Below are 24,918 nucleotides of genomic sequence, written 5' to 3'. Positions count from 1 at the left end.
TTTTTAGCCAAAAAAAGAGAGACTATGGACTTCATTTCTAGTAATTCAGGCTTTTTCTAGACTTTCCAGTTTTCACTTCTAGAGTTCTAGTATAGTAGTACTTCGTGCATGTTATGGACAGCTAGACTTCACCATCTTAGGTGCCCTTTTGTAGTCTTTTCCTATTCCTTTTCATGTGTTACAGTTTAGTCATTTACTAATTACTAAGTATCCTTTCCCTTTTAGTTATCTGAATACACTATAACTTCACATCCAATTTTCTAGTTCTTTAATTTAGTTTCTCCTTTTTGCCTAAACTTCACAATTCAGTTCTATTATTCAACAAAAAAAAATGCAATTTAGTTCTATTCAAATTGAAATTCTCAGCTATCACTTAATGAGTCAATGTCTATCTTCTACAATTTATAGCTTAAAACTCTTAGGCTCTCTTGGAAAGACCGAAGCTTTTTTGAGAAGCCTCAATCTTTCTCTCTTTTATCATCAGTTTCTTTCTTTTCCCTAAATTTTCACAAAGAATTGATAAGCTCTCTCTCTCATGAGGTCAAGAAATTCCACCAAATCTGCCCTATATCTCTTTGCAACAGATGAACAAGTCCTAGATTTGAATGAGTTTGATGCTAGCAAAGAGGATTTAGAGTCCGGTGTTTACCGAATCACCATGTAATCTAAGGGTTCTAGTGGGTGTGCAAAGAGCTCCAACAACAGCTCTAGATTCGGTGTAGTATTTGGTATCACTACCATCTTCGCTCTCTACCTCCATCCTCCAAAGCGTTCATAGCCTTCTCTCACCATAGTATACAATGTTTGAACTCGAGCTCATGGGAAAACCAAAATTCTTGAGTCCAGCTTGGCTTAGCTTGATAAATTAATTAAGTCAAGCTCGAGCTTAATATCAAGCTTAAACTCGAGCTCAAGTCAAGGTTTTTTTTGTTTGGGATCTAACAAAATTGCATTATCAAGTGCTCACATCTGCTCAAATCTCCAACAATCAAGTAAACAAAAATAAGAAAATAATATACTCATTTGTTCATGCTTCTAATTCCACTTGTGATTAGCAATTGCTAAAATTAAAGTTTTACATAATTAAATCTATCCACTCATACTTCCTTGTCTATAGCTTTAATACTTGTTCAAAATACAATTCTGAGATCCACATTTGTCATCTGTGCAACTATAATCTTCAAAAAAAAAAAAAAAAAAACCATCCTGACATGATATTTCAAAAGCATCCGTATCACCATATGCTAAGTTATCATATGCTAAACACCATGCCATTAACAAAAAGAATATTTAATTTTTTTAAAACAAAACTATCTATCCTTCACAAATCTAGGAATATATTCCACCAAAAGGCCTTTAATATGCACCCGATCAGAAAACCAACAACCTGCATACAAAACAACCAAAAATAATAAAAAGACATTAGAAATTATAGGAGAAGATGATAATTATAGTTAATATTCAGCATATTAAGAGAAAATCAACTTACATTATTATAGCTGTATTATCAATATGCATCATATCAACATAACATGTCCTTTGCAAATATAAGAAAATCATAGATATAAAAGAGTATTATCAAATAACAACGCACATACCAATTACACCCTCTTGCAAACACAAAAAAACTATCATCCACAACAAAAAATCTTTCAACTCATTATCCTTCCAATTGCATGTAAAAGAAAATATAAGCTTTCAAGAACATTAGTTAAAAAAAAAAAAAAAAAAGAACCATAAAAATAAACATTTAATGAAAATAAAAGACACACACACATACTAAACAATACATTTAAGATAGCATTATTTTGGAAAAGGTATGGCTATCTCCGTGATGCTAGTAGACCTCGGTTCAACCTACAATAAAAAAAAAAAAAAAAAAAAAAAAAAAAAAAAAAAAAAAACAAATTAGAAGCTTTAGATTCTAAGTCTATGTTACAATAGACAAAAATTAAAATAAATTAAGTTGTTTTTCAGAAAAGAATTAATAAATGTGATGAATACTTACTTTTAATTGTTTCTTAGTTTTGTAAAGAGGCCGAACCCAATCACCTCTACAAAGTAAAGCTTGTACATTTTTTGATGATAAAGAAGCTCAATACACATCAATTACTCTACCTCTTGTAGAGAATGCAGATTTTGAAGCTATTGTGATGATGGGGATGGAAAGTATGTCAGATGCTATCTTTGAGAGAATACAAAATTTTAGGTTGTTAGCCTTCCACCACTCCAAAGTATCAAAGTCTAAGTCTAAATCATCGGCGCATAAAAAAACTCTTTCTTACAAGTACACATCCAAATCTGATTTTGCTAGTTGTATGTTATCGGCATTTCTAACAAATTGATCAAAACTACCTGTAGTTTTAAACTTTGAATTATTGCCACCAACTCTACTACTACCTTCAGTGGATTTAGATGGACTTTGTCCAACATTGCTTGAAGTATAGTCTACAACATATTCATTATAAAGTTCATATAAGGAATCATGAACATGACCAATGTTTCTAGCTACTTCAAACTCTTGATAGATCTTTGGAAAAGAAAAGTTTATCAAAGTCATTTTGAACCGAGGATCTAACATAGCAGCTATGGCCATTACAAAGTTGCATTCACCCCAATATTTGTCAAACTTTAACTTCATCTTTCATGCCATAGCTTTAATGTAATCATTTTCATCAAGTGACTTCTCATTTAAAACTTCTTTTATCTTCCAAATCTCAAGAAGGAATATATTTGCAGTTGGATATTCACTTCTTGATATGACATTTGTGACTTCTTCAAAAATTGATAAAAAATTGCACACATAGTCTGTCCTATCTCAATCTTCCTCACTAGGTAGCCAATTATACCCCGCATCTCTATCATTACACCTAAAGAACACCTCTCTAAACTCCAAGGCAGCAGCCAACATTACATACGTTGCATTCCAACATGTGGGACAATTTAGGATCAACTTCTTGGAAGGTAATTGCAATTGCTTTGCAATCCCACCAAACTTTATAAGACGAGCTTTTGATGCAATTAGATACTTCACACTTTCACGGATATTTTCAATCACCGTTTCAATCTCACTCAACCCATCTTGTACCAACAAATTAATGATATGTGCACAACAACATACATGAAAGATCTTGCCACCCAACATGAGCTTCCTTTTGATAGCATCTTTCAAAATTCTTATAGCCGCATTATTGTTATTAGCATTGTCTAAGGTTATTGTATACACCTTGTTTTCAAGCCCCCAATCAAGCAAAGACTTAAAGATAGTATTAGAAATTACAACTCTGGAATGTGAAGGTGGCACATGACAAAAATTTATAATTCACTTTTGTAATTTCCAACTAGAGTCAACAAAATGACAAGTGAGACACATATACTCAACTTTTTGTCCAGATTTCCAAAAATCCGCAATAAGGCTAACTCTATTGACACTACCAAGCATAGTCTTCAATTTCTTCTTCTCCAACTCAAAAGTAGAAATGCAATCATTCCTTGCAGTATTGTGTGAAATTTTCTGATAAAATGGAGTAGCAGTTTTCATAAAAAACATTAAAAACCTGATGCTCTATCATATTAAAAGGGTATTCATGCGTAAGGATCATATGTGAAGCCTTTTTCTTGACATTGGCATGGTCATACTTAAAGTTTGCTATTGCCACCTCACTTTCCACCCCACCTTCATTTACAACTAACTGTTTTTGTTTCTTATCAGCTAGTTTACGACTTAGACAACCTTTCATGTGCCTATGGTATTATGTTGTTGCACCATTATTATTGTAGGCAAGTCTTTTAAGACAATGAATATATTGAACCTTTTTTGTTCCATCAAGAATAATAATTTCATTAAAGTCATTCCAAATCATAGAAGTCCTCTTCCTTTTCTTTTGTTGAAATGGATTTTCTTCAAGCTTAGCATCATTATTTTTTATAGATTCTCATTCTCATCAATATTAACTATTACATCCAGATTTTCAATAGCAGGAGCATCCATTTGTTGACTTTCCACTTCACAAATCTAAATAAATTAACATTCCAAAACATATATGAATAAATTAGAAATCAACTTTGATATCCAAAAACGCATAGCACACAGCACAAAACAAAACTAAGTACAAAGAAACTATAACATTTTTAGTAGCTAACCACAGAGGAATCTGCACCTCAGGAAAAGAAAAGAAAAGCACAGTCCAATTCCAAACTACATACCAGACTCCCACAACCACAATCTACTAATTACAAAGCTAAGTTATTATCAAACAAATACAACCAACATGATAATTCTAAGTTATATAGAAATTTCATAAACAACCAAAACTTGGAAATTAAGACAATTTTGCAATATCAAACAAACTACAGTGCAAAAAACTATAAAAATATGTAGAAAATTTTTAAACATGGAAATTTACCTATGGTGAGAGAGGCTATGAACGTCTTGGAGGATGGAGGTAGAGAGCGAAGATGGTAGTGATGCCAAATATGACACCGGATCTAGAGCTGTTGTTGGAGCTCTTTGCACACCCACTAGAACCCTTAGATTACATGATGATTCGGTAAACACCGGACTCTAAATCCCCTTTGCTAGCATCAAACTCTTCCAAAGCTAGGATTTGTTCATCTGTTGCAAAGAGATATAGAGCAAATTTGGTGGAATTTCTTGACCTCACGAGAGAGAGAGTTGATAAATTCTTTGTGAAAATTTGGGGAAAAGAAAGAAATTGATGATAAAAGAGAGAAAGATTGAGGCTTCTCAAAGAAGCTTTGGTCTTTCCAAGAGAGCCTAAGAGTTTTAGGTTGCAGACTGTAGAAGATAGACATTGACTCATTGAGTGACGGCCGAGAATTTTAGTTTGAATAGAACTGAGTTGGGTTTTTTTTCTTTTTTTTTTGTTAAATAATAGAATTGAATTGTGAAGTTTAGGCAGTGAAGAGAAACTAAATTAAAGAACTAGAAAATTGGATGTGAAGTTACAGTGTATTTAGATAACTAGAAGGGAAAGGATACTTAGTAATTAGTAAATGACTAAACTGTAACACACGAAAATGAATAGAAAAAGACTACAAAAGGACAACTAAGATGGTGAAGCCCAACTATCCATAATATGCATGAAGTACTACTATACTAGAACTCTAGAAGTGAAAATTGAAAAGTCTAGAAAAAGCGTGAATTACTAGAAATGAAGTCCCTGGCTTTTTTTTTTTTTTTGTTTGCTAAAAATGTTTTACAAAAAGGAAAGGAAAAAAAAAAAGTAATGGGTAATGGTAAGTGGTCTCATGTGGGGAATTTTATTATTAAAATATGTGTAATGTTATAATATTTAGTTTTTTTAGCAAACATATATCAAGCTATACACGAGCTTAAGTTTGGCTTGTATTGTATCAAGCCCGATTGTTAACAAGCTTGTTCTCGTACAAGTTTTTTGCTTAGGCTTGGCTTATTTATCAAATAATCCAAAAACTAAGGATCAAACTTGGTTTATTTATAAACAAAAAAATATAAATGAGCTTTTTATCGAATCGAACCTGAATTGTTCACGATCGACTTGATTCGTTTACAGCCCTATAACCATAGTACTAACAAAAGAAAAAAAATGCAGCTCAATCAAAGAATTATTTTTATCATTGTAATTATATTAAGAAATGTTTTACCAAAAAAAAAAATTTACATTAAGAAATGTTTTTATTGCGTCTGTAACATCATTCTATTAAGAATTCAACTCAACCATCCAATTTTTTTTTTTTTTTTAAATTGACTTTTACCACCTATTTTCCAGTTTTTACTGAGCACAGTTCCACTGGTATGGCCCATGGCGCACAGCACAACCACTAAACTCTCAGCAAATTTATGATTCATATTTCATAACACTAAACAAACACTTATAAGATTATGCGTTAGCGGCTTAGCGCACAATGACACTACCACAAATTAAAAATTCACAACATACTCAGAACAATCCACACAAAGTCACATAGTCATAGTCATAGACTCACAATATTCTACAAAGTCACAATCACAGTCCCCAGAGAGAGAGATTGATATTTTATGTTGTGCGACTTGTGCCAAATGGGCTTTTCTTTGTTTGTTGGGCTCCCATGGGCTTTTCCTTTTCTTTTTTTTTTTTTTTCTCAAGATTTTAGAGCAAGAAAGTTAATTTGTTGTTGTTGGGCATTTTGTCTTTGTCTAAGGGATCAAGTTTAATTTTTGGGCTTAAATAAAATTTAGGGTGTTCAAATTATTTAGGGTGGACAAAATAAAATAAGGGAAATGCTAACGAGTGTCCTTAGAGTACTGGTTAAGAATCCATTTAAAAAAAGTTTTTATAGGAAAAGAAAAAAAAAACAATTTATGTTTTGATAGCTTTTTTCATTTTTCATAAAAGTGATATCAAAACTTTCCTAAAATGGATTATCGTTAGCATGACCCATAAAATAATTATAAAAATATTATATATAATTTTTTTTTTTCAGGGCAAGGCCTGCCTTTCACGTACAGCAGCCTAAAACTAAACAACATACAATTGATAGGAGTTACAGGATGTGTAGGTGACATGATTTCAAAGTTAGCAACAAATAACTATTATTAGGAGCGGTCCGAGCGGATATCATAGTTTAAAAATTTCTTAAAAAAGAAAAAAGCAAGTTTTTTATTTTTTATTTTATCAGCAACAGAGCAGTTTTTATATGGGCTTTTATTTTATATAACCTTACAGTTACGAGCACACATGGGCGTTGCCCCTTACTCCCTGAGTTTTTCAAGGACCCAAAAAAAAAAAAAGATAAAAGAAATTGCCCCCATGCAGGATCGAACTACAGACCTTCAGTTTACAAGACTGACGCTCTACCACTGAGCTATAGGGGCCGGACATTTTTGAAAGGGAGAATTATATTACATAGCTGTCATTGGCTTAGTGAACCATGCATTTAATTTTACAATTAAATGCTACTAGCATCAAATTTACACAACTCAATTTTCATTTAGATATGATAGCTATCTCGGGAGTTTGGAGGCTCATGCTTATAGACCCCACTATACTTTGGTACTATTCATGATCCTACTATACTATTTAAGCTAACTTCTACATTTATTTACAGTATTTTCAACAAAAGGTTTTCAGTTTTAGCAAAATAAGCAGATCCTAAACGGATTCTAATTCTCTTTCTTTACTTCTAATATTTGATTCAACCTATTTTTAAATATAATAGTGTGGGAACACTTCCCGCATTAAGCAATTTTTGTCCGCTTTGGGGAGCCAGTCCCTCACAGTTTTGTCAAGAAGGGGTGGGAGCTCAGGATTTTCACCCTTTGGGCTTGACACCCGAGTCCCACATCGCCTAAGTAACCCTCCCACTCATGGTCGCTCCAGAAACTTATAAACCATGAGTGGGAGGGTTACTTAGGCGATGTGGGACTCGGGTGTCAAGCCCAAAGGGTGAAAATCCTGAGCTCCCACCCCTTCTTGACAAAACTGTGAGGGACTGGCTCCCCAAAGCGGACAAAAACTGCTTAATGCGGAAAGTGTTCCCACAAATAGCATTCAAAATTATGGTCTTATAATTTTGTAGTTTTTTTATTTTTTATTTTTTAATTCGATAGAACAACAATAGGGAATGAAGAATCAAATCCTATTTCTTTTTATAAAGGAAAATATAATATCACTAAGTTATAAGACTCTTAGTAATTTTGTAATAATTCATATCTTTTGAACAATGAATACATATGATATTAAGGGTATAATATAAATTTGTGATTCATGAGATTAAGAACTATTTAATGCTTGTCGTAAAAACATTAAAGCCTTTTTTGTATATAGTTATTAAGAAAATATTGTAAAGCCTTTATTGTATATAATTATCAAGATAACATTAAAGCCGTTTAGTCGGAGGGGTAGAAAAGTGGGAGGGTAGAAAATAGTAGGAGGATAGAAAAAATTTTAATTTCTCTCATTTTTTGTTTGGTTGGGACTTAGGAGTGGAAAAGTAGAGGGATAGAAAAAGTGAGTTTGTAGATATTTACACATATACCCTTGTTAAAAAATGATGTCCAATTAAAACCAAAAATGTGATAAACGACAAAAAATAATAATAATAAAAATCAATAACCTAAATTTATTAAAAAAAATAAAAATCATGTAAAAAAAATCAAATCTTAAAAAAAAAAAAAAAAGTATATGAGCACTGGACAAAGCCTGCCTAGTAAATCAAAAGAAAAAAGAAAAGAAGAAGAAGAAGAATAGGCAACATCCAGGAGGAAGGGAAAAAAAAGTGAAGAAGAGCAATTTGGATGAAGCCCATGTGTGAAGTGTGCAACTACACATGGGCATTTTCGTCCAAAAATGATGTTTAATTTCTCCCTTCAATTTTGTCTCCATTTTAGGGAGAAAACTTTTTAGTGGGACCAATGAGAAAACACCTGGGCCTTACTGTTTATTTTCCTTCCTCCCCACTTAACCAAATATACTCCAAAAACTTTTTCCTTCCCATTTTCTTTTCAAAATTTTTCATCTACTCTATTTCACCTTCAAACAAACACACCTTAAGAGAAGAGAGTGAAAATGACCCCATAAAAAGGTTGTCCACAAACTTAATTATCAAGTATTTGGAAAATCCTCCTGCTCATGACAAAGTTAAAATAAATTTTGATGGATTTTGTTTGAAGATAAAAATGAAGCATGGATTGGCATTATGGTGCGTAGTGGCAAGGGGAAGTGATGACAACTTTGTCTAAAACAATATCATTGCATGCCTTCGACAGTGGTGATGCTAGAGATGCTAGTAGCTTGGAGGGCTTACACATGATGATTCTCCTCTTCAAGGGCAGAGTTACATTGCTCCTTGGCCCTCCCAATTTTTTTTTTCTCCTACAACTACACTAGTAATAGGATATAGCCCTACCAAAAAATTAGAACTAGCCCCTCTAATTATTTCTAAGATTTCTAGTTTGTCCAATGGATTTCTAATTGGCCTCCTCATTGTCCAAAACTTTATTACCGGTCTACCCCAATTATTCCTAAGATTTATAGTTAGTCCAAAGGATAATGACTAACGGTTGATCTTCTCAATTTTCTAAAAAATTTGTAATTAATCCAATAGATAATAACTCATTCTTTAGCATCATTGACAACCCATTTCCTAACATAATTCAATTTTTTTTTTCATCTTTAGGTACCTACAGAACTTTGTTGTAGCTACTAGTGCTAGCCCATTGCCCCATTTTCTTTCTTCTCAACACAAAAACTCCTATCTCAACCAAAACTATTAATCCATTTTTTTAATCCTGGTGCAACATCATCTTCTTGACTCTTTAAAGAAGTAAATATGCAAGTGCATTTTCTCTCTCTCTCTCTCTCTCTCATCAATCATCATTATTATTTTACCATTAGTATTATTTTTGTTTCTTTCTTTTGCCACTGTGTGTGTGTTGATATGCATATGGGTATTTAAGATTTTGTTGTTCACTTTTTTGTATTGCTATTGTGGGCACTGAGGAATGCGTATATGTGCTAGTACTTGGGCCCTCAACTTATTTGTTTGTGGGCTTACTCTCAATCCTACTAATGGGGCTCCAACCTTGACCTGGCCAGCCTCTCCCAAGCTCTTAACTCTCACCCTCTTCTCTGCTTCCCCCACCTTTCTTCCCTAGTTCCTTTGGTTCGTTTTTATCTTATCACTCTCCTTCCCTATTTTTTCCAACCCCTAAAACCATTGCTTAGACCTCCTTTTATATCCCTCCGTGAGTGGGGTGGCCGTCATTTTTATTCCCACTCACTCACGTATTCCCATATCTCCAGAATCCTAAGAGATCCTTACGAATTCAGACTATTCCCTTGGAACTTGTTCTAGACGCCGGATAGGGCTCGGTAGTGGATTCCTTTCATAATCGTTAACTCTCGGTTACCAACCTCTTAAAGACTACGTACAGACTTCTTTCATTACTGGTTTAGACCCTTTCCTCTTAAAGGACCCCTCGAGAAGGGCCGCACTAACTCCCGGTACTCAGCCAGTGATCAGGTCCATTATGATGAAGCCTCGGAGTAACCTTTCCATTGGGTATCAGGCCCACATCACTTAATGGGCCTTGGGCTTTGTGTTGGGCTTTGCCTCGATGGTCGGTCTGGTTCATCAGGCCCAGTTCACCCACAGCTATCTTTATTCCATTAAAGATCATCAAGCATAATTTTGATGCGAAATGTTCTTTTATGGATTTTTTTTTCTATTTGTCTATAATAAACTATATAATTTTTGTATGTTCATTAATATTTAAGAATATAACAATATATCAAAGTTAATAATTTTGTATTCAATATGAACTATGGTTAATATATTAATACTACAATTCGCCCCCCCGCCCCCCCAAAAAAAGTAAAATTTTTTTAGGCTACGCCTCTGCTTCTCTTTCATCCATTGGACATTTTGTTAAAAATGCAAAATCTATTGCTGGTTCCTTAGTGAACAAGTCCTTCTCTCATACTAGGTGGTAGGATAATATTGTAACTCATGCCTTAAGCAAGAGAGTTAAGCATTCTTTTTTCTTTATTAGTTTGAATATAGTCTATTTCCTTTAGACATCTTTAGTATTCTTGTTTCTGATTTTGCAAGAACTAAATAAAACTTTACCGATTTGATTCTAAAAAAAAAAAAAATAAATAAATAAATAAAAGATATTTGGAAAATGTGCAAACGTAAAGAATATATACTTTGGCAAGAACGTGTGAAGATATTAGTTTAAACATAGTTGGAATATAATTAACAACATGATAATGAAAATCTTGCTTCAGTTGCTTGTGAGTTGTAATGCACCAGTGGTGCTTAGGAGGATATCATGATTGGGTTAGAATGCTGAACTTTGCCTTTTGTGTGATTATTTGGTAGGTGATTCTTGACTTCATGAGGGACTTCGAACTTAAACAAGAAGATACAAATGTCAGCCAGGTTAGAAATAGAAGCAAATTCCTGTCCTTTTTTATAGTTGAAGATCCAGAAGTCAAGCATCTGCTACCAAACCACAAAGAATGCTCGATCAATCATCCCATTCTCACCATTTCAAAACCCACTCAATCACTCATTCACAAATTTCTCAATTCTCACACTCTTCTTCCTTTCTTTTTTTGGCTTTTGCTTAGAATTCTCACACAAAGTTATTGCAAGTTGTTGCAACAAATAAAATATTGATGCAATATATTAGTATATTTAAGTCTTTATTGCAACAAAAAATAATATAGGCACATATTTATGTTTATTGCAACTATAATGTTTCTTTGTTGCAAAATAGTTTTTTTATTTTTTTATTTTTTTATTTATTTTTTTTTTCTTGCAGTGAATCTTCTATTTCCCATTGTTTCTATTGACTTATCAAATAAAAAATTAACAAAAAAATAAATGAGTTCCAATTAGCTTAATTAATAAAGTGTATAGTTGACGAATAATGTAATTATGTTCGAATCCTGTCAACACCAAAAAGATATCCATTAATGTCTTAACTTGATTATAAAGAGTAATTCTTTAAATAAATGTCATAAATTTTAAACCCTATTACCTCTATAACTATATAAAAACAATACATTATTAAAATAAAAGGAAAAAACAACTAGGCAGTGTATATGGTTACATACAACGAATATCCAACAATATGATTTTCACTATCGCATACTCTTGGTACGGTGGTCACTTCACAAATATAAATTCTTGTGGGGTGTTGGGGGCAAGAGTCAGGGTTCAAATCTCTAAGAATGAGCCTCACACACATATACACTTATAGATTAGATTAGAGTAGAAATTTTATTTTGGAAAAAAAAAAAAAAAAATTGATTTCCACTATTTCCTTCTGAGTTCTGATACATAAAGAAGCTTATCTTTTTTTACATTTACACATCCATATTTTATTGGTGAAATGTTGAAGACAACGCAGAATTTAAAATATAAATTCCCTGACTAAAAGGGACTGTTTCTCTCTTACTATATCGACTTGCTAGTTGTTTAAAAAACTAGGAGAAAATGAACAGGACAGGTCGTGGCTATCAGTGTGGATATCATAAGTAAGAGTCCAAAAAAGAACTGCTCGTTTGTATTGAGGAATACTCCCACAGTATTTTTGGAGACCAGAAACGCTTTGGCTGGAATTTGCAATAAAATACTTAATTAGAGAGAGAGAGAGAGAGAGATTGGTGAGCATGAACAAGTTGCCTGGCAAGTTGAGTGAGCAAATAAGAACATTGTAAACATTCATATAAGAACTGGTTGTGGGGACATAGGGAAATAAGAAGTTGTGGCCATCAGCCACACCTAATCTAAAACCAATTAATGGGTTGTTTATGAGCTTCTGTGACTCTGTCACCAGTTTTGATAGAAATTACAATATTGTATCAATAAAAATAAAAATATCTACTTGAAATTCTTCTCTCTCTCTCTCTCTCTTTCTCTCTTTTTTTTTTTTTTTTTTAAATTTAAATTAAACCAAGAGACAAATCTTTACAAAATCTAAAAACTTTCTATGATCTAAGCTTTCGTTTGCAGCATGTTTTAACAATGTATATAATTTTGTCTTCCTATCCTCGTTTTCGTTCTTTATTTGATTTTTAGGATAGGTTTGAGTCTTTGAGATAGCTTATTTTATTAGTTTATTTGTATAATAAATAAATATATATATATATATATATATATTTTAAGTAGTAAACAGAGTTGGTGAAAATAAACTAGATTTTAATCTTGTCCAAACACAATCTTCATGAAAATATCTCAATTTGACAGTGTTTATACACGGGTACACTCCACTGTGATTATCAAATAATATAGATATATGGTTTCTGTTCGTCACAGACCTTAAGATATATATATATATATATATATATATATACACACACAGAGAAGAAGTTGAAGTAGAAGAAAGAAAGAGATCAGCATTCAGCTTTAGTACGAGTTCCTACCGCATGCTAGAACGTGGCCTAAGCTTTTGCTTGCCTCTGGATGAGAAAACTCAGAAAAATTAGCTGAAAACATATTAAAAGGTGACCAATGGTCATCTCAATCTTCCATTGCCCAACCAAATTTTTTCCATTTTTCTTTACCATATATGCACTGTGATAATTACTATAGAGTTCTAACTTCTAATCAAGGGCTTGACCGGTCCTTGTAATATGTTTAATTAGAGTGCTGATGGTATATGTCTCTTCATTTCTTGTTTTTTGATTGATGCAATTGTTTGATCTTAATTAATTTCTTTATTCTTTATCCAAATTAGTTTTTTTATGGATTAGCCTTTAAATTATTTCTCTATATATGAAACAAGGAGACAACTTTACGTGCTTTCGTATTAAATTTTTTTTTTTCTAATAAAATTGGCCCCAACTTGCATGTATAGAGTAATAAATTTGTCAAGTAGGGTTTTGTTAATGCTTGCTAAGTTTCTCCATTAAGCTTGTGCCCCAAATCATTTAATGTAAGGCAAGACTGACAGTATAATAATACACAACATGCAATATATAGAATCCATTTTGATAAATTGCGCGTAAGACAGACAATTTGACTTTGAACAAAATTTTTTTTTTTTTCAATTTTGAATCATGCGAGTCCTACTAATTTATTTATTCTTAATGCGTATAGGAATTAACTCAGAATACTCCAGAGAAGAATCTATTATTAAGCATGCTGATGGTGCAAGGCAGACGATGTCATGACTAGATGACAGATATTTTGTTAATTATAATTGAACAACACAATTATACATAAGTAAGAGCATCTCCAAAACCAAAAGCTAATTTTATTTCTATCCAAATTTTGGACAATAACTCTCTCTTTTATTTTATATAACTAGTCACTTTTGCAAATCTTTTTTTATAGTTAAACTCTCTTTTTATTTTAACTAGTCACTAGACAAAAGCAACCTATTTATAATTTCTCTAATTCATTTTAATAAAATTTTTATTATTTTTTATTATTTTTCTCTTCCAAAATCTTTTAATTTATCAGTTCTTATATCAGCCTTCTCCATTCCATTACTCAAACCAGAGAAAGAGACCCAAGAACCTCAGTAGAAGTCAATGTTCACTGTGCAAGGTCTCAATCATCCCTCCAGACTCTTCATCAAGGCCCTTAAAGATCTTGATCACGACCGAAAGAAGACTAAGAACATCAGAAACATCTTCATTGATGATGATGTCAGGATCACCAAGGTCATAAAGCCTTGGCCTAGGTCACAACTGGGTTATCAATCAGTTACGAGACTGTATGGAAATTTTGGTATGCAACCCTAATATCAAAGAGAAAATACATGTAAGTGCTATTAAGAAACTACATCTAAAGTGATTGTGTGTAGATATGTTTATAGAACATGAGTTGTTATTGCATACTTCAGGAATATGCTCCCTCCCTCTCACCAAAGGGTGTGCCCTATGATAGGTGCGACCCACCCCTCTGTAAGAGGAAGGAAGTATATGTAAGATTATATCCCCTTTAGAAGAATTTATGTGGCCCACATTTAAGTGATAAATGAAAAACTCACGTATTTAAGTTTTCTATTTATGAAAGTTACATGTTAGGTGTAACATTCTATAGGTAACTCTCAATTGGTATAACTCATTTGGTTAATAAATACCATGAAATTACAAATTTTAAACTCCTTGATGGAAGCATAGTTATGGAACAAATGTTAATCTAAAAGGGTCCCAATATATATAGCTTGTGTCTTCATAATTTTTTTTAAAAAAAAATGTGTGTGGTAAAGGCCATAGACTAGAAGAAGCCTTTTATCTATACATTATCTTTAGTCTTTTTTCTCTAAAACACTTAAACAACCATAGTTGGAGGTATGATTTTTTTTTTGGCCCCTGTTCTAAATTTATCTTACATTTAATATCAGAGTCATCCTTCATGCTATGTTGTTTAGTGATTTTAGTTTGAGAAATTTCTGTTATTTCCAATCATGGTATATCTATACCATCTATGATTAAAGTTTGTATTCTCTAATTTAATGTTGGGGTGAAGTTAACATTGTTTTGGATGGCAATATAGAGCATGTGTACCATGGAAGTGTGGAACCTTGTAGACATGTTTTGTTTTGCATCTTTTTTTTCTTTTTCTTTTTTTTTTTCTTTTTTTTGATATTTGTGCAATGAATTAACATTGAATTTTGAAATTGGAAGTATCAATTTGAAATCTTCATGATTATTATCTATATAGAATTAGATAGGCTCAATGGTAGATACGCTGTATCTATTTTTTTTTTTTGTTAAATGTGCGACATGAGGACTTTGTTTTCTCTAATATTAAATTGTCCACATCTAGTATTTTACAATACACCAATGTGGACCAGTGGATAATCTGACTAAAATACATGCTAGGACACTTAAAGTGTTAGTAAATGTGATTTTGTTATTCATCAAGTTTGAGTACTTATGTTTATTTCCTGGATATAAAAGTCTTAATTATTTGGCAAATATTTATGGCAGTATGGTGGCCGATATGACAAACATGCCTCATCTTGATATTTGTACAATTTTCAATCACAAATTGCTTTAGAGACCATTTTTGTGGATCAATATATTTGGCATGATAACACTAATGATCTTTATGTTTTAGAGACCATAAATTTTTAAAATAAATTATGGGGATAAATGTGTTGCATGTAATTCTGCAATTATTTCATAAAGCTTACTGTTACATATGAGATTTGAATCATTGAAGTTAGTAATTTGATTATGTGTATTTTAGGTATCTTTGCCCTTATCTTGTTTTGAAATACTTCAATTTGATTATGTGTATTTTAGGTATCTTTGCCCTTATCTTGTTTTGAAATATTATTTCATGTCATTTTTTAGTGCATATTGTCATGATCAACATTAGGGTTAGTTGATCTTCATGATACCATTTAAAGTAGCGAATATCATGATGACCTAGGAGAGACCACAGCATCGTAAGTCATGTTGATAATCACATAAATATATATATATATATATATATATATATATAAATAATTCGTTCATAATAAAGACATCTAAGTTGCAATTAATTCATGAAGATAGTGACCATGTCCCATAAGGAGCTTATTATTTTTATGATTTAATTGGAATAAGAGATGGTGAATGTAGCATAAAGATGAGAATTTTCCTAGGCCCATAGGCATGGAAAAATTTATTCTTAGTGTTTATATTTACTAGTCTTATCAATAAGTTTTATAGTAAATTCATGCATGATGCACTTCTGCCCATAGGAATGTTAGAATTTACTATTAAATTGACATTGGTTAATTTAGAATTAAAGTTTAAGTTTCATAGCAACAAAGTTTATTTTATTTAGTGAACCACCCATCTCATTGAGTAAAATATGCCAATTGAGAAATTTAGTGCAAGATTGGAATGATCTAAGTGCTCAAGAGTAAGGGTTTGAGAATTTATTCCTATAAAGTTAAAGGTTTTATGTAAGCTATTAATATTAATTTACAAGATCCGCTAAGGTTTGAATTCCAATAAAAGTTTTAGGTTGCTAAAGGTAAGAATTAGGCATCCAGCGAATGGTATATAAAGGTTCTCCAACGTTCTTGCCTCATCTAATTTTACTAAGAACGCTATTGATCAGTGTATATACCTTAAGTTAATGGAAGCAAATGTATTTTTAGGCCTAAATATGAATGTCATACTACTTTGAAGTAGTGATTTAGTTTTGCCATGTAAGGTATCATATATGCTATGAAGCTATAACACACGCATTATGGATAGGCGTTGTCTATTTTATAATGAGACCTTTAAAGATTTTTAAATATAACTTGGCTATAATATTCTTCTCTAAGAATAATGATAGTGAAAACATATCAACATGAAGTAACTAAGAGTTTCCTGAGTTAAAATTATTTAGCTAATATACATTAATTTCATAACTAAAGGTTTGCGGACAAAGCACTATAAAAGTCTTTTGGACATATGGAACTTGTTAGCTCATTTGGTGTTTGATTTCTCTCTAATTATTCTATGTTTTGGACACATATTTGATTATTCTTGGTGAAGAAAGTATATATATATATATATATTTTAAATTTTGTGCACATAAGTATTAAGTTAGAAATATTTGTGGAGATATATAAGGAGGATATATCTGTGAGGATGTATAAAGCAGGACTCAAATGGTTAATAGATAGTCCATTCATAAAGAATTAATGGCTCATAAAGTACTCATGTATGAATTACCATACATTATAATACATGGAAGGAAGTACTCATTATTTGTATGAGAGCATTTCACAACTAGTTGACATGGGTAATATCATGGTCATATTAAAGTGAAAATCCTTATCAAGTTATTTAAATGCCATGTATGCTTAGTGATAGATGAAAAAATCATGTATTTAAGTTTTCTATTTGTAAAAGTTACATGTTAAGTGCAATGTTATATTAATAACTCTCAATTGGTATAATCCATTTGGTTAATAAATTCCATGAAGTTACAAATTTTAAACTCCTTGCCATCTAAAAGGGTCCCTAGTCTAACCTATATGTATAGTTTGTCTCCATCAAAAGGATACATGTGTGTGATAAAGGCAATAGACTTGAACAACCCTTTTATTGGTGGGACCCACTGAAGTATATTTCCTTTCATTTCTCCCCTCTCTTCCTCCCTTTCCTTTCCCTTCCATCTCCCTTGTTTTTGCCAATTATCTTCTTGGATATGCAATAGGATGGACCCCAACTTGCAATAATATTTATTTTCCAATGAGATCATGGATTAATTTTCTAATCATATTCTCAATCTTTTGCTTTCATGCTCAACTTGTCAACTTGCATATACTTAATTAGATTAAATTCTCTAATAAAAAATGGCATTCATATTAATATAATTTATATAGTGGTTCTATAACTTAAAAAAAAAAAAAAAAAAAAAGAATATATATATATATATATACATGATTTACATTATGTCAGTGGACTAAGCCAAGTCGGTAGCTTGTATCCTTAATTTGTTCGAATTATATTTGACGTACGTCTTCTTTTTACAATTCCTAATGATCAAAGCTTTAACTCGTCCAGCTTTTTTTGAGATATTTAACTCATCCAGCTGACATCGAAGGGAAAAGAGAATATAATATTATTTGTGGTTATCATGCTTTAACAAGACACTTTTTTTTTTTAGAGAGTTTTAACCTAAAAAATATCATTAGACACTTTTTTTTAACAAGACACTTGATTGGTTGTAAAGCAAGTAAAATATCATTAGAAAGAGAGCGAAGAAAGATAAGGCTACCACAAAAATTCTGGTTGCTCGTCGGCATAAAGTGAGCAATATTTTATGCAAATTGACCTTTTTGCCTTTCATATACTGTAGTATAAGTTCGAGTTTGATTATGCCTCAGCCATATATATATCTTCTTGCTTATACCATTTTTCTCTGCGTTCATTTGTATGTATGTTTGCATTTGCCCCCAATAAAATTGTCAGTTGAAAATCTATGACAGTGTTCGAGAATTTGGATTAAAAATAACACACACATGTATATTTAAAAACAGAAATTTTTTCTTTTATCTTACAAAAGTTGGGCCAAACAAATTAAATCAAGTTGGACTAACCTAAAATAATTGAACTTTTAAAATAATGTTTAACAAAATTTACGCATTAATTAGTAAGCATTTTTACACCAAATTAAAAAAATATAAAAAGAGATAATGAGATGCACACTTACTTTTATTATAAAAAACCCTAATTTTTTAATCTAAAGACAATTAATAATAAATATATTTTAGTAATTTAGATGCACTATCCGGTCAAATGCGAGTACTTAAGGTATTAAAATCAAACCCTAATGGGTTTAAAATGTGAACCCAAACCCACTAGACCCAATACATTGGCATCCCTAAGCAAAATTTCTTGCTTTTGTACCAAAGTAAAATGATACAAGATTGTGGGTTCCAGTTAATTTAAATTGGTAAAGTTTCTGATAATTGAATAAGAGATCAAGGGTTCAATTTCCACCTACACCAAAAACCGATTAATGTCTTAGTCTAGACCAAGGCATGACAATGGTAGTAAAGGTGTGTGCAAGAGGTGGCTATGTGCAATGTATGAACAATGCATGAAAATGCACATGTGGGGCAAGGTGTGTAAACTACACACAACCAATAAACCAAACATGTTTCTAACGAGGAAATATGAAAAACTCCAAAGTTTGGTACTAATTAGAGCCCAAACGAGTGAGAAAATGCTTAAGAGGCAATTCATCAAACACCTAGTGTGCGCACTAACACCCTATATATAATGAAATGCATGAACATGGTGAAATCTATCCTTAATACATGTTCTAATTGCCACAAGGGGCCAACATCCAAAGCAAATCATCAAAAAAAACAAATCGCACATAGAAATTTGACAAAAATTAAGTTTTTCCAAATTCCATTTGAGAAAATCTCAACTATGAACATAAAACCTCCAAAAACATAATCTAATGATCAAAATTAATAAAAAGAGTTAAAGATTACCTTAAAGATGTTAATGGAATGAAAAACAATTGAATTTAGTTGGGTTTTGATGTAGAAACATTGAAATAAAGGTTTTGGAGAAGATGGGAGAAGTTATAAGCAAAACAAATCACGGAAAACCCTTTAAAAAGCTGTTTCTGAGCATTTTCGCAAGTTGCTGAAAAATTTGGGGACTCAAGGCTGAGTAGCGAGCCACCTGTGAAATTTTCGTGAGTCAGGTTTCAAGTCGTGAACTAATCACGAAACTCTCTGTCCAAAGTTTAAAAACTTGAGAATTGGACCATTTAAACTCGTGACTAGGCTGTGACTTATACCACTCATTAAATGAGTCTCGAAAATACCCAAAAAACATGTTTTTCACACAAAATCAACTTGAAAAACTTTGAAAAATATGGGTGATACAAAACGCTTCCAAAAGTAAATAAAATGATCAAAAACTTTTTGGTTTGATCCATATATAGTTGAGTGCACACACATCACATTTAAACATGTACAATCACGCAAACAAAATAGATATTCATTGAACATTAGATTTGTGTGTTGTGTGTGAGTATCAAGTATGAATTAGTTCATAGTCTAGTATGAAATTTCAATGATCAATTCAATCAAGTCATACACAAATAGCACGAAGTCAAGTGATCTATCTCATTAATATAAATGAACATATATGACTCCTCACCAAAGTGTTTACAATGATTGAAAGTTTTTCATTTGATTTCCATTTTTCATACTCTTTTTATCAATACAACTCAATTTTTTAGCAACGACGCCATGAAATTTTTTATATTTCTTTGAGGAATAAGTCTTTGGCTTTGGCATCATACATTTTTGCTCCACCTTTTCCTAGTCTAACTAGTTTTCGAAGCAAGGCTTTTTAGCTCTTTCTCCTTTTAGAGATTGGCGTTTGAAGAGCTTTTTGATATAAAAATAAATGTGAGGAGATATATAGGATCAAGTCTACTCATGTATCAAGATCAATCAAGACTATTGGCTAGACATTCATGACAAGTTTGAAGATCTATTTACAACAATCAAACATAGATTTCTAGATTTCACTCACACTTAAAATGTATGATAAGTTAAGCTCGTAAATACACTAAGCCATTAGTATAAAGGTACCAGACCAAACTCAATATGTGATATGACACAATATAAGCGATCAAACTTTTTGAGATTTTTTACTTTTTATGAGTTTTTGGATTTTTACTCACTCAAAACAAAAACAATAAAGCAAGATCAACAAACACAATGCATATAAATAGATGCATGTTGCACAAATGCATAAGGGTGTAGCATTCAATGCATGAAGAGTCCTACAAAGATCGAAAGAATTAGATCAAGGACCAAAAAAGCAAAAGCTTAATCATAGGAACATTTTCTCACTCAAACGGAATGATTTTTTGAAGTAAGTGTCTCATGAGAGTGAGATGAGGGTTAGAAGAATAAGAACCGAAAATGCACATAGACAACAAGGTAAGAGCATTAACCATATGCTTCAACAACTTACCATTTTCAATCCAATCCGATTTAACTTTCTTAGCACAACTTCCAAAAAACTCAAGTTTTTCTTTTCTTTTTATTCTTTTAAAAGTTTGAAACTTAAAGCAATGGGGTCTTAGATGACCAAAATCACCACAATGGTGACAAGTAATGTGTTTAGGTCCACTAGGCTTTTTAGGGAAGGATCTAGTAACATGGTTTTATTCTCTCTTCAACATGGAACAATGAGGTCTAATATGACCGATCACACTACAATGATGGTAAGTAGGAACAAACTTAGATCCATTCAAATCTCTATGATGAGACCTAAACGAAGGCTTTGGCTTAAGAGCCTTTCTCTCTACTTTTCTTTTTGTTTTTTTTTTTTTTTTTTTTTTTTTTTTTTTTTTGTGGAGAAATGTACACCGATTTGTTTTTAAAGGTAAAACTCACAATAAACACAAAATCGGGTTTCATAACATGATTGCAACAAAGATTTTCTTCATTTTTAGGCTTTTAGCAATAGGTTTTGCATTCAAACACTTGGCATGCATCTTAAGAGATTCAATTTCACATTTAAGATCATCAACAAGTTTGTTAGACAAAACAAGTTTAGCATCCAAGTCCACATTCAAACATTCAAACTCCTTCAACTTTTCCAAAGAATGTTCAACAAGTTTCTTATACTTCTCAACCAACTTATTAGATTAATTAAGTTTAGTGGTTAAGGCATCTTTTTCACAAACAAACTTGATGAATTTTTCTTTAAATTTCAAAGCCTTTTTTCTTAAAGAGTTTGACATTATCCTTTTTCTTGAAGTGTTCATATTTTTAGAGCGCACTCCGAATGTAATTAACTTCTTTATTGTCAAGTGGGAGAGACATTATCCTTAGATTATATTTAGCCCCTACTACTCGAAGATATTATTTGTATTGTTAAATAAATCTTCGTGCATGATTTCTTCAGTCAATACCTAAGGGAATGATTATTTTCTAAAGGCGATTCTAAAACTAATTTGATAATCTTAAGGTTAGTTTAATTCAAAGCTTGATATATACTATTGGACTAAACCAGTTAATGCTGTGTCGGCAAATTGTATTGTTCCTTTGTTTGACCTGTATATATGTATAAAATCTATCTTCTTCTTTTTTTACAATTCCCGGTGATCAAAGGTTTAGCTCAACCGGAGAATTGTTTATAATTCCGAGGTATATCATGCTTAAACAAGACAATTGATTGGTAGTTATGGAAGTTAATTATGATTAAAAAGAGGGTTATCCAACTAAGCACAAGGATTTCATACTTCCTTGTCTTCATCTGCCCAGCTAGGTCTTGGACTGTTTTCTAGTAATTAATAATCCAATATTTTATTCTTCAAAGGTACGGAAATAACAAAGAGGTTGCATCATTCATGCATTTGGCATTGTTTTCGTTGACCTAAATTAAACTTAATTATAAAAAGTCATATTCCAATGGGGACTCCATCGTTTGAATTGGGAGGTTCTTCACTCGTTTTTCTCAATGAATTATTGGTAAAATAGGAAGATTCCATGTTTGATCCTCTAGAAGAAATTAAAGTTTGGCTAACTGGTCCACGGTTTTGGTACCTGTATGGATCCAAAATAATGTACATTGAATGGTCATGTTTTGCTTTATTTTTTCGTCCATAAATGATAAAGAAAGGATTATTTCTTCTTACTTTCTCTTTTCAAGTCTCTTATATATAGTCAAGGTTTGAAAATTTTGTATGTGCAATTAGGCCAATTTCCAACAAGGAATTTTTTTTTTTTTTTTTTTTTTTTTCTTCTTCTTCTTTTTTTGAGGTAGAAAGTTTGAAAACTTTCATTCAACATAAAGAAAATGTACATCATAAATATAACGAGAAAAATGTCTGAAATTAAACTTACTAGTTACTTACATATTCTATGCTCAAGGTATGACTCAAAAGTCCAAGGCAACCTAGCATTATTTCGGCGATGTTGTCATCAGTAGATAATAGAGTTAAGCATAGAATGAAATCAATGAATAAAGCTTACTTTATTGTCTATGTAATTGTTAACAAGAGCTAATTATTACTGCATAAACTAAATGAATTCACACCAAACTACCACATTCACATTTACACTACTCAAACCAAAAAAAAAAAAAAAAAATCAAATTTACTCATTGGTATAGTCTAAAAAAAATCATACCAAAAAAAAAAAAAAAACAGTGTGTGTACATATCTGATTCTACTACCACTTGGTACAATTTTTATTGTCATAAGTTTCATCAAAGAACAACTGAGGATGTCGGACTATAATGATTCGAAACTGAGACCTGCCACACCTTAATCTCCCCGTCAAGACTACCACCAAAGACAGAAACGACACCGTTTGATTTATCATCTGAAACTGCCGCTAACGACTTTACCGGTTTCTGAAGCCCATCCAAAACGGCCAAACAGCAATACCTGCCATCAAGTCCACGTTGCCAAATCCTGACCGTGCAATCAGCTGAACCACTGAACAACAAATCGGAGACGTTGATCAGACACAGTATCGCTTTACTGTGACCTCTCAATGCTCCGGTGACAGCCATGTGATTCGCGCTGTCCTCTCTCTCCCACACCAATATCGAACGGTCGCACGCACCCGAAAACAGCACCGATCCGTCGTCGTTTAAGGCCAAGGCATTCACAGCCGATTTATGCTTTTCCAGCGTGGCAACCAACGCGTGTCTTTTCTCGCCAAACGGTTTGGCCCAAACCCGGATTCGCCTATCGGCGGAGCCCGTGTAAACCGTTCCGTCTTCAGAGACCGTTACGGCGTTCACGGCGTCCTCGTGAGCTTTAATGGACTCAACGCAACGGAGATCGGAAGCTCTCCATATTTTCAAACTTTTATCCCACGAAACCGAATAGATGAAGCCGTCGTTAACGGCGAGGCCAGTGACGGCGTCGGAATGCTCGATCCAGAGCCGCTTCTTGTGACGGCGAACGGTTACGTAGTTCTTCGGAAGCACGAAGCGGCGTAGACGGTCGTTGACAGTTGGGAGAGTCGTTAAAAGCTTGTGCTTTTTGGTCGGAGTAGCCGTTACCTGCCAGACTCGGATTTTACAGTCTTGGTGAGCGGTGAAAATTTTTCCGTTACAGAAACTAACGGACTTGAGAGAACCGGAGGAGGAATCCTGACCGTTGAATGAGCTGACAGACGAACAAGAGGAGCAATCATAGACGTTGATCTCGTGAGAGGAGGCGGCGTAGAGGAGATTGGAATGGACGGCGAGAGATGTGATTGGGAGAGATGCAGTGGGTTTAATGGTGGTGGTGCAGAGGTGAGAGACAGAGAGGTTTAGGGTTTCCGGGGAGAGTTTTTGGAGGGAAGGGACAGATGGCAGACTCTGGAGGGAGAGGTCGCTTTGTAGGGTGCTACTGCTGGTGACGGTGGTGGTATCGGTTGAGTTTGATGATGAAGTGGAATTACTAGTAATATCGGAAGAGCTGCCTGTATCGGAAGCTAATAAGAGTTTCGGAGTTGGTGTCCGGTTTTTCGGGAATGGGATGGTTGAGTAGTTGTCGGTGTTGGTGGTGGTGGTGGTGGTGCATGTGGAGGAGGAACAAGTGGCTAGCAATGTGCGGACCCTCATGCCGGCTTTTAGAGTGTGAGAGAGAGTCATATGGAAACTTGTGTGAGAGGGTATATATATAAGAAATTTGGGGAGTTGGGAGCTAATAGAATGTGCCACGTGGAGGATGGGATTGAGAAATAAAAGGGACGAATGCAATTGGTCGAGGTAATGCATGGAGAAAAGATTAAAAAAAGTTAATCTTTTTTTAATTGTGTACTCCAACTACCATATTGTATATATTATATATTACCAAAGTTTTTGTATATGCAAAACAAATTTATACAATATTCTTATTCTTATAATTATTCAATGTATCAGTCCACTATAGTTCAACCTATCCAACCAAAAAAAAAAAAAAAAAATTCTAAAGTCAAAATAACAT

The 24,918-nt window shown here is 32.8% G+C and overlaps 1 protein-coding gene and 1 non-coding gene across 2 annotated transcripts; both read right to left on the bottom strand.

The window, feature by feature from the left end:
- Positions 1–6,784: 6,784 nt before the first annotated feature.
- TRNAT-UGU (transfer RNA threonine (anticodon UGU)) lies at positions 6,785–6,856 on the bottom strand. The gene has a single exon. It is a non-coding gene; the product is annotated as a tRNA-Thr (tRNA).
- Positions 6,857–22,940: 16,084 nt separating this feature from the next.
- Positions 22,941–24,589, bottom strand: LOC126718332 (protein JINGUBANG). The gene has a single exon (XM_050420463.1). The coding sequence runs from the start codon at positions 24,582–24,584 to the stop codon at positions 23,199–23,201; it is 1,386 nt and encodes a 461-aa protein (XP_050276420.1). The 5' UTR covers positions 24,585–24,589; the 3' UTR covers positions 22,941–23,198.
- Positions 24,590–24,918: the final 329 nt, after the last annotated feature.

The sequence above is a fragment of the Quercus robur genome, chromosome 3 (genome assembly GCF_932294415.1).
Source record: "Quercus robur chromosome 3, dhQueRobu3.1, whole genome shotgun sequence".
In the NCBI taxonomy this organism is placed as follows: domain Eukaryota; kingdom Viridiplantae; phylum Streptophyta; class Magnoliopsida; order Fagales; family Fagaceae; genus Quercus; species Quercus robur.
This window is presented reverse-complemented; position numbering and strand designations above follow the sequence as displayed.